The sequence below is a fragment of the Xyrauchen texanus genome, chromosome 38, assembly GCF_025860055.1.
Source record: "Xyrauchen texanus isolate HMW12.3.18 chromosome 38, RBS_HiC_50CHRs, whole genome shotgun sequence".
NCBI classification, from domain to species: Eukaryota; Metazoa; Chordata; class Actinopteri; order Cypriniformes; family Catostomidae; genus Xyrauchen; species Xyrauchen texanus.
In genome coordinates, this window is record NC_068313.1 from 5,613,984 (window position 1) to 5,625,404 (window position 11,421).

General features: G+C 48.4%; 1 protein-coding gene across 1 annotated transcript; it reads left to right on the forward strand.

Annotated features, from left to right (window-relative positions):
- Nucleotides 1-1,693: 1,693 nt before the first annotated feature.
- LOC127631438 (uncharacterized) lies at nt 1,694-3,127 on the forward strand (the record flags this gene model as incomplete). The annotated part of the gene is made up of 2 exons (XM_052109550.1): nt 1,694-2,299; nt 2,600-3,127. Coding segments are annotated over exons 1-2 (1,134 nt in total), but the record flags the coding sequence as incomplete, so codon positions are not given.
- Nucleotides 3,128-11,421: the final 8,294 nt, after the last annotated feature.

Genomic DNA, 11,421 nt, shown 5'->3' on the forward strand with positions numbered 1-11,421 from the left:
TTAGAGGAAACGCGCCCCCTTTGGGACCTTCCCTGCTAAGTCGGTATCACTCCCTTCTTCCTTGCGTTCTGTTTTGAAGTGGTTAATTTCCAGTTGGTTTTATTTCAGATGCTATCACTGATCTCTTACAGCAATCGTGATTATCATCGGATATAATTCTGATCGCTAACTTTTCGTACACTTATTCAAATTTGGTTTGAAACAAATTTCGAATGTAAATTTGAATTAAGTCTCTCATTTCAATTATTATTAATTAATGTGATTAATTATTATTAATTATTTTAAATTTTTAATTATTAATTATTTTTTACATTTTTTTTTTTTATTTCCTTTTTCTCTCCCTCTTTGATATGCTATTACGACTGTATCCTTACTATCTTAGATGCTACTTGACATCCTTTTACACGCTTATTTAAATTGAGTTTAACAAGTTTAAATTTAATTTAGATTAAGTTTGTCTGTCCATTGTTTACTTCTGTCTTTTCTGGTGGTTGGATTGGTTGGATAATTAACATCATTATCAAATTTCCTCTTTATTTATCATTATTCGGTAAAGCTTTTGCCTGTTATTTCTACGCACACAATTACTCAATTTGGTTTAAACAAGAAAGCCTTAATTCACTTTAAGACTTTCACTTGCTAAATCCTGTTCTGTATTTGCATGTAGAATTCCCTAGTGTGCTGTGGTGATTCGACAGTCATCTCTGGTGGTTCCCAGCAAGCTGGTTTGTCCGACCGGCGTTACCGACGCTGGCCGTGTGTGAATCTCGGACTCTTCTGTCTCTTTTCATTGGTGCGGCACGAAACGACATCAGCAATTTGGCACTCCAAAGGCAAGTCAACCCCGTCAGTCGACACACATGGCAAGTTTGGAATAATTACCTAAACCAGGGCCTGAAGAGGGGCCACTCTCACGAGGGTTCTAGGGAAAATCCAATCTTGTTGTGCCGTCTGACAGTTGACACCTTGGTGTTGCCGGTTGTGTTTAAAGTCAAGTTGTTTGAGAGGGCGCACCGTGATAGTAGCGGAGGGCCCGGGGACACTGCGGTCCAGTGTTCGGGACCGTTGGAAAGATTGACCACGCGCTGGTCCCCAGCAGAGTGACACCGATTCACCCCAGGCAAACTAAAAGAAGGTAAAATCCACCCACCAGTATAGGCCACATAATAGTAGACATTCCCCCGGTCGTTTAAGCATTCGGCCCATTTCTTTTCTTTCTCTCCCCTAAGCCACACCATCTTCCTAGGGTTTATACCTCGATAGCGCCCCACCCTGTTGGTCCTATCATAAACCCTAGCAGTGGTGGTAGACTTAGGCTCTTTTTCTCCTGCCTATCTATTCCTAACATTAATTGTGTTCTATTTTATTCTGCTGTTCTGTTCTGTCGTAGTGTGTACTTCCAGTTCACATTAAGACAGAGCCTACAGGAGCCATCAAGAAAAACTGAATAAAGAGACAAACAGGCAGCCCGCATCCTCAGATAACCCATGTGGGCTGCCGCCTTGTCAAAAACCTTTATTCAGACCTGCACTGACCCGCGAAATTCGGCCCACCTAACTGTCTAACTGTCTACCCCAGTTAGTCAAAATTACGGCTTATAATAGCCACCTCAATGTAGCTCGCTAAACCTACGCGTACTTGCATTGGCCTCTTTGTGTGTGCTGTTCTTTTCTCTCGCCTACAGTAAGCCAGTATGTCCCGTTCGTCCAGTCCCGCAGCCCATTGGGATCACCTCGAGGCCTGGTTGAGCGCAATGACGGACACCGTCCTACCCAAGGACGCCAGGGACCTACAGCCCCTAGGTCGAGAGCAACTGGACGCCGAATTGGACAGCCTAATGGTCCACGAGCCAACACAGAGCTACAACCACAAAGAATGGACCAAGATCATCGGAAGTCTTGCCCACAATCTCGTCGCCCAGGCACGGATAAATGAGAAAAGCAACCTCGACCTGGAGCAGGAGGCCGCAGCACTAAAACTCCAAGCTGAGGAGGCCCGTAGAAACCAAACCAAAACTCAGAGTCAACTAGATCAGCTACGCCTCGAGACCGAGGAACAACGAAAGGAAGAGGATGAAACGGACCCAGAACAGAAAAAGGAAGTAGAAAGACTTCAAAACGCCCTGGAAAACCTTCTCCGAGACACAGACCAAAGAGAACAGTCGGAGAGAACAGCCAGAGAGGAACTCGACGAAAAGTTGCAACAAGCCGAGTCTCTCCTTACAAGAGCAGAGACTGCACTAAAAGACAGAGATGCTAAAGCCAGAGCCTGTGAAAAGCACCTGAACATGGCCCGAGCTGAAATCCATGAACTTATTCAGCACAGAGGCCATCTCCAATATGAACTTGACACTGTTCACAATGAACTGAAACATTCTTATAGACTGCAAAGTGAACAGAAAAGGGAAACGCACACCACAGAGTTTCCCCTGACCAGTAAGCCCAAGCTTTTCAGCCAAGAGCTCAGAGCTGAAAAGAGGGGTGAAAGCCCACCATTCAACATGTCACCAGCCAGCTTCCAAGAACCCCCGTCAGCAACAAAAGGGTGGGAGCCCGCACACCAAAGCCTGGTCACTAACCACGGCATGGCTCCCAAAGAACTTGATAAGCTGGCCAGAAACATCCCTACCTTCACCCCAAATCCTGCAGGAGGCCACGACGTGCACGCCTACCTGCAAGACATAGACTTTCACTTGCACACTGTTCCCAACGTGACCATGCGGGACAGAGTGTACCTGCTAAGAATTACGTCTAGCCGCGACGTGCGCAGCTTCCTGGATCGACAACCAGAGACTGTCAAATCAGACTACTTACAGCTACGGCAGGCCTTCATCAGAGAACTCTCTGATCCAGAGTCAGAACAAGGACTCATCGCCGCTATGGACCTCAAACAGGGCCGACTGGAAACTCCACAGGCCTACTACAGCCGCATCCGACGAGCCTACTTCGGAGCACAGAACGAACCTGGTATGGAAGAAGATCTCAACTTCAAAACTCTTTTCCTCCGGAACCTGCATCCCACGGTGAGCCATCACTTAGGGGTCCTGGCCTGCCCTCGTAGCATGACTACCCAACAGCTGCGAGACTTAGCCCATAAAGCTTTCACCAAGCAGAAGATTGCTTCTGAAAAGACTGTAAAAAATCCAACCATTTGCCCTGTCACTGATCAGCGCTCAGAGCTGGCCCTAGAGGGCGCCCACCAGCACCACAGTAACAGACCTTCTTACCACGAGCTAAGACGTTCCATGACAGAAGAGGGCAGCACAACCGTCATGGTGCTCGTTCTCAGCACCAGAGCGGGCGCTTTGAAAGATTCTACGACAGCCCACGGCCATCCCACAACCAAAAGGGTGGAGCCACATGGGAAGCCAACCGACGGCCCGCACAGAACCGAACCCCATCGACGAGGACGTCAAGCCCAGACAACCCGCAGCGGACCACCTCGCGGCATGCCTCAGGCAAGTCCAAGTCCGAGCCTACCCCACAGAAAAACAGTGAGGCCACGTCAGAGACCGCAGAGCTCATGAAAATCCTGAAAGAGCTTCTCCATAAGAAACCTCACAAGAAAGACAAAGAGGACAGGTCAGACTCCTCATGACTAAGCATAAGGCATGAAACCAACACCCTTCCTGACTGCCCTCCTACTGAACCAAGCACCCAGAGCACCGCTCTTCAGACACAGACTACCGAACCAGCTATCACATCACCAGGTGACAGCGAAACCCACTCACTGCAGTTGACAACCACACATCCTGCAGCAGACAACACAATCCGTCACACCAGTGACCAAGCCCCTAAGATACCAGAAAGTGCTGTTTTGGTTGTGTGTCTCGGCACCGAGTCACCCGAGACCGACCCTAACTGCTTATCGATCACCACACAAGCCCCAACACCAAAACTCCTGGGGAATCTGATCGAAAAGGGGGTAGCACGAAAACTCTATCTCGCCATCACTGTGGAACATGAGGTGAGACTCGAAGCCCTGGTAGACACTGGAGCAGATCTCACTTTGATATCAGCTGAACTTTTTGAAAGACTCAAATTTGAAGCTAAGAGGCAAAATCGAACTCTGAAATCTCAAAATTGTGTGCTAAATGTACAGTCATACAGCCAAAATGACGTCCGGCTTGAACCATTCACTTGACAATTGGTCCTATGAGTGTGGTACACTCTGTGTACATCTCGCCGATGAACACATATCCCCTCCTTATCGGAAAAGATCTACTAGACCGCTTCGAGCACCTGTTGGACTTCAGACAGCTGAAGATGTGGGCTCAAGTGCGAGAACCTCTCCCCCTTCAGCCACCCCGATCACCTGAACCAGACTGTCAGGTCACAAAGGTCACGGGAACTCTCACAGCCAGACACAGTGACACAGCATCAGCACCCGAGCGAGATTCAAGTTCGCTACTCTGCACATTTCAACTCACCCAAGACTTTGACTCCTTCTGCCCCAAGGTCACAGCTTACCTGCACTTGAATGGCGTAACTGCCACTGACACCATACTTGCACTATGGGCAGACAACTCAGTCATCAGCCTCTCACTATACAATGCTCTCATTGAAGACACACCGGACCTTCCATCTGCCAGCAAGCGCACCCGTTTTCCTTTGAACTCATGCCCATCAACAATGGTGACTGCCAAAAGGATTTGCGCCTTGAACTTGAAGTGGAACTACCGGTGTCTGACCCACTACTTCTTGGTCCTTCCAGACCTGCCCCATGATGTCGACATTGGAGCAGACATTCTGATTCGCCTCAACACTCATGTAGACATTATTAATGAGGTCTTGTGGGCCCTACTTATCTTTACAGCCTCCTGTGATTCCAACCAACACTGCGAACCTCCGGTCAGGCCAGACCATTCCAGAGGTCTGCACCTTGGTCAACGAACAGGAAACTGTAGGACCAGCATACACCAAAGGGGTTGCTGTTCGGCTCAACATGCGCTGTGGTCAAACCCTAAACCACACGCTGGGTTTCTTTCAACCTTCACCCGAATGCGTTGAACTTGGACTCATGCTGGAAGCCACGCCCCTCACTGAAGTGTCATCCCGTGCTGTTTACATCCTCTTCAACAACTGCACGGCAATGGACATCACAATTCCAAAAGCCTACCTGGCAGGATGGCTAGTGAGCCACGACTTTCATGACTTTGAACTCACATTACCAATCATTGGGCCCATCCCAGCTTCAATGATACCCGAAGGGCACACAGACAACACCGTCTTCACAACCCCCTTCAAGATCATCTCCATAACTTCAGTCATGCCAGTGGACAAAGACCAGGTATGCAGAACAGAACTGACAAAGGACCAACACCTTGCAGTATACACAGTCTCCAAACAGCCTACCCGCGAGATTGATGACACTGCCGCACCTCTGCCTACCAACACGACAGACGACACACCGACAGAGGAGCCGTATCCAGGATTTGAGTCTCAAGTTCAGCAAATTCTAAAAGACGCTGACGTAATTAATAATGATGCAGATCGACAAGAACTCAAACGAGTCCTTTACAAGTTCAAAGCATCATTTGCCAAAGACTCTTTAGATTTTGGTCTCACCAAGCTCCACACCGTGTGCATCCCAACGCACCCTAATGCTCCTCCCACCTTTGTCAGACAATACAAGATCCCCATCGCGTCACACGAACCAGTGCAAGAGATTATCGACTCCATGCTTGAAAAAGGTGTCATCCATCCATGCAACAGCACCTATTCTGCCCCCATCTGGCCCGTCCTCAAACCAAACGGCAAGTGGCGACCCACCATTGACTACAGGAAACTGAATCAACAGGTGCCACTGTCACAATGGCCCATGACTCAGCTGGAGCAGGAAATACCCAGAATCAGAGGAGCCACCATCTTCTCTACACTCGATGTGGCCTCTGGATTCTGGACCATACCAGTGCATCCAGAAGATCAGCACAAGCTAGCTTTCACGTTCGGCAACAGACAATTCACTTTCACAAGGTGTCCGTTCGGCTATGCCAACTCACCTGCCGAGTTCAACATCTTCCTGAACAAAGCATGCCCAGATGCCAGAACAAGAGGCAATCTTATCTACGTAGACGATGTTCTCATGAAGAGCACAACAGTGGCTGACCACATGAAAGAAATAGACTATGTTTTGAACCAATTATCCACTGCCGGCGCCAAGATCACCCTCCACAAAGGACAATGGTGCCAAACCAAGGTCAACTATGTGGGCCTACTCATAGGATCACGGGGCATCGAACCACAGTCCAGCCGTATTCAAGCCGTTCAAAACATCAAGCCACCCACCAACATCTCAGAGCTGCGAAGTTTCCTAGGGGTCTGCAATTACTCGCGGCAGTTCATCGAGAGCTACTCAGACATTGCAAAACCTCTAACTGCCCTTCTGAAAAAACACTGCCCATTTGTATGGACAGAGGTCCAAGAACAAGCCATGGACGAGCTGAAACGACACCTATGCACCGCTCCGTGCCTGGCTTACCCGGACCCACAAAAAGAGTTCTACTTAGAAGCTGGATTCTCCAGCCACTGTCTCAGTGCTGGCCTGTACCAACGGCATGACCAAGAGAAGAGAGTAATCGCATATGCCAGCAAGACACTTCTTCCACCCGAGAGTAAATTCTCAGACTGTGAAAAAGCTCTGCTCTGCACGGTATGGGCCATCCAGAGATTCTCCAACTACATTGGAGCCCAAAAGGTTATCATAGAGACTTGCCACCAGCCTGTCATGTTTCTCAACAGCCAGTGTATCCGAGATGGCGTGGTCACCAACTCACGCATAGCCACGTGGTTAATGGCCCTCCAAGGGCGCAATGTTGAGGCACGATATGCTCAGAATCACCAGTCGGCGCTAGGCAACGGCCTGGCTGCCTGCCAGAACTGCTATGATAACACACCAGCTGCAACGATGGATGTGGTAGAACCCCAACAACAACAACTAACCTGTCACAGGTTCTTTGAAGAAAATGCATGCCAAGGTATGCCCACAGCCTACGTCGATGGATGTTCCTACAACCAAGAGGGCATTCGTCAAGCAGGAGCAGGTGTATTATGGGTAAATGACCTGCCGTGCCCACCACAACACTTCAAGCTGGGCCCGCAGTCATCACAGTATGCGGAGGTTGCAGCCATTCTCATAACTCTGCAAATCGCATCGACCCATAACATCAGAGAACTCTTGATCTGCACAGACTCCAACTACACCATTCTCAGTTTCACATGCCACCTTCCAAACTGGAAACATAATGGTTTTAAAACTTCGAACGGCAAGCCTATCAAACACCAACACCTGTTCCAGGTATGTGATGACATCACAAGAAATAACAACATGATTGTCTACTGGAAGAAGGTGAAAGGACACTCAAGGCAACCAGGCCTTGACAAAGAATTGAACAACCAAACCGATGCACTTGCCAAGACTGGCGCACTGCACGGTACTCTATGGTCACCTCCAACCCTCCCACCCACCTTGAACGTTGCAGTGATAACCCGAAGCAAACAAACTTTTCCTGCAACAGTGCCACCCTCACAGCCTCTAACGCTGACTCCGCAGATGTCAAACAACGACATAGCGGACATGCAAGCCTCTGACACATCCATAAAGACTTTCCTGAACCACCTCTCTGACCCCACCAACCACCCTCTAGCACCGTCTGACCTCACTGACGACCCGTGCCTCAGATGACTACATGACATAAAGCACATGCTGCGTGTGATACACAACATCTTGTGGTATGCACCTGATGACATCACAGCACCACGGCTTGTGGTGCCACAGTGCCTAAGGGGGGTCATGCTAAGTTATGCCCATGATGCACCATGTGCCGGACACCACGGCGCCAAAGCCACTTATGAGACACTGAAACAAGTGGCATACTGGCCCTGCATGCAGAAACATGTGACAGAATATGTCAGAGAATGCCTGGTTTGCTGCCAGTTTCAACCGGCAAACCCAAACCACAGAGCTCCACTGCAACGCAGGAGAGTCACATTCCCATGGTCAGACCTCCAAATCGACTGGGTAGGACCTCTGCCCAGGTCGACGAGGGGCAACAAATACTTCCTCACGGTCGTGTGCCAGTTCACAAAGTGGGTAGAGTGTCTTCCAGCACCCAATGACACTGCCCAGACAACGGCATACCTCCTGATGAACCACATCTTCTCCAGGTTCGGACTGCCTCTGAGAGTCAACTCAGACAGAGGCACTCACTTTACGGCTGAGATCATGCAACAGATCTGGAGACTCCTGGGAGTCCAAGCTCAACTACACGTCAGTCATCATTCAATCTCATCTGGCCAAGTGGAACGATCGAACCGAACCGTGGTCAGTATGTTGAAGAAGTATGTGTCTGCCAATCAGAAGGACTGGGATGTAAAACTCCCGCTGGTGCTAATGGCTCTCAGAGCCACCCCGCAGAACTCGACTCACGTGTCTCCCTTCGAACTAATGACTGGGCGGCAGATGACACTGCCACTGCATCTGCTGTACCAGCCAGGGGACTCCAGCCTCATCACAGCCTGCACCACTCACCAGTACCTCGACGAGCTACACCGGCACCTGAAAGCAACTTTTGCTTTTGCACAACAACAGCTTCAAAAGAGTGCCGAAGGACAGAAAGCATACTATGATCAAAAAGCGTTGCACCAAGAACTGGACGTGGGCGACAGGGTCTGGTATCATAGCTTCATTCAGCCATCCCGCACAGCCTCCCATCGGCTGTCAAAGAAATTACTGCCCCACCGGACAGGACCCCATGAGATCATTGACAAACTCTCCCCGGTGGCGTACCGAATCCAACTAAACCGGAGACAGAAAGAGCCGGTTTTCAAATGGGTCCACCGTAATCAAATAAAACGACATGTGGCTGACAGGGAAAAGCGGGGAGGGGCCAATGCAAACTAACCTGATTTCCATCCTAGGAGTCGAAAGACCGTCCTGCACTACCAAGGACGACCCTCGCTGACCCCCTTGCCTCTCTCCCTTTTGCCCTTACTAGGATGCTGCTGTGGTTCGCCATCCTGTGCCTCCAGTCAACCAGAAGTCAACCGCAATCGGACATCATCTCACCCGGTCCGGCATCAGGCATCGTCCTGAGGGAACAACCGGGACTCCTGATCACCAACTGCCGGACCCACACCCAGAAAGTGTACGTTCGACTCGACCCCCGCAACGTCTACCGGGCCCACTACCCCCGCGCGGTAGCCCAATACAGCTGGGCAGGTGCCCGATGGACAGAGGACTCCCTCTCTCATGCCGAGGCCGACGTCACGCACATGCTCAACCAACTTGAGAAAATGACTGTCACACAAGCGGAGTTAGGTGGACACAACATGTGCATGTTGACCAAAGACATTCACTACCTCTGCCCCAGCAAACCCTTCCTCAGAGACAACACTGACGGAATCTGCGGGCTGACTTAATTTGTTTCTGCATAGTTTATGGTGGTGGTATCAAAAGTCTTAACTTGAGGTACTATTTGTGTAACCTCCGCAATTGGCATGAGTGTTACAATGTCTTGTGCTCTGTGCAGTCTCAAATAGTATTCACATGCTTACTTTCAGGGCGTTTTCACAACTGGCTTGTTTGGAGAATTTGTTTTGAAACCTGGTGTGTTTTCTTCCTTCATTTGGTTTGTTTCAGCATATAAGAAAACGACAATCACAGTTGGATCTGTATCAAAACAATCTGTCTGAGACTTCATGGACAAGGTGTTCTGAGAAAGATTGCAAACAAACCCTGGAGCGGTTCACTTGTGGTGAAAATGCAATCTGACCCAACAATGGACCAACGAACCAAATGCTATTCTTATAAAAACCATAAACATACCTGATGGATCTTTGTAGAAGACATCTGTAGGTCACTGTAATTTATAATTAAAGCATAGATATAGCCTTTTTGTGACTATATAAAATATAATTGCACATTTAAAATATCAGTTGTATATAATTCTTGAGGTAATTTTAAGTGTGATTGCTTCTCTCTTTTGGATAGCGGCAGAACAAAGGTAGGATGGCAGTAAAAAATATTTTACCGTGGCTTCACTCTTTCTGCTGGGAGAGCTTTGTGACCATGAGAACAGGCAGTTTTAAATGCACAAATAATGCAAAAACAACAAATAACGGATAAAAGGAACCATGACTTAAATTTTACAATTCATATCCATCCGAGTGACATAATGTTTATTTGCAGGGCAACCTCTGACTGGAACATGTAATCTGTACCATGCGGCGACATGTTGCATAACTGTGACATAAACAGTAGTCGAAAAGTTGTCCCGGTTGACAGATTTTGACAGGTATATAATTTTAACCGATATATTGATGTATGAGCTAAATCGCACAAACATTCTGACTAATTGGACAGTTTGCTCACATGGATTTTATTAACACAATTTTGATCCGTTTTGACATGTTGCCTTGTGAAAACAAACCGGACCAAGAAAATGCAACATTGTTACAATCTACAGATCTTTTTTTTCTTGAATAAAATTTTCCAAAACAGAACATACATTCATAGCTGATTCAGGGGATGAACAAGATATCTGCCCCTACCCGTGGACACAGAGGGAAACATAAATCCTTTGGGTAAAAATGCCTGGCCCTGCTATACTGTGAATCTGCTCCCAGGAACATCTCTCCCTCTGGCCATCTTTACTCTTTGTCTGGTCCTGACTGGGTTGCCATGGACAAGTTCATCGAGGAGTCTCGGCAGTGGGGCTCATCCGCCCTTCCTCATCCCCGGCTGGTGCAGGCTTCTTATTTGTGGGGATGAAGAACAGTTCGCTGTGACCTTGCATTGATTATAGAGGGCTGAATGACATCACCATTAAGAACAGGTACCCAGTACCTTTGATGTCTTCAGCTTTTGAGTTGTTGTGGGGGTGACCGTCAATACAAAGCTGGATGTGGTCGACTGGAGAGGCTATGGTCCAGAGGAGAGATGTTGGTTCTTCGCTCAGGACATCCTAGACCCATCCCTCATAGACGATTTTCCCCGTCGTCACAGGTCGGTCCCATCGTGAGTGCCGGGAGGGACTCCTGAAGGGGGGTGGTAATATCCTGATCTCTGGTTGATCTGGGAGTGAGTCATTCTGTTTAGTTGTGCTTCCCCCACATGTCTTTGTTTGTTTCTTATCCCGCGTGGTTGCAGTTTGGTAGGCTCATCATTCTTAGCAGTTCCACCTGTCCTTTGTTTCCTTTCCCCTTTTTAACTCCCTCATGTTTGCTATCTTGTGCCAGATTGTATTGTGACTTACCTCGTGATAGTTTGGTCTCCTTTTGGTCTGTTTGCTCCTGCTGTTTGTTTCTGTCTTTTGTTTTCGGTGCCAAATTCTAGTCAATATTCCTCATCTTTGCTAAAATTCATATTCCAGCAGACTCACACCACTCATCACCTGGTCCTCCTCTCCCACTCTTAACATCT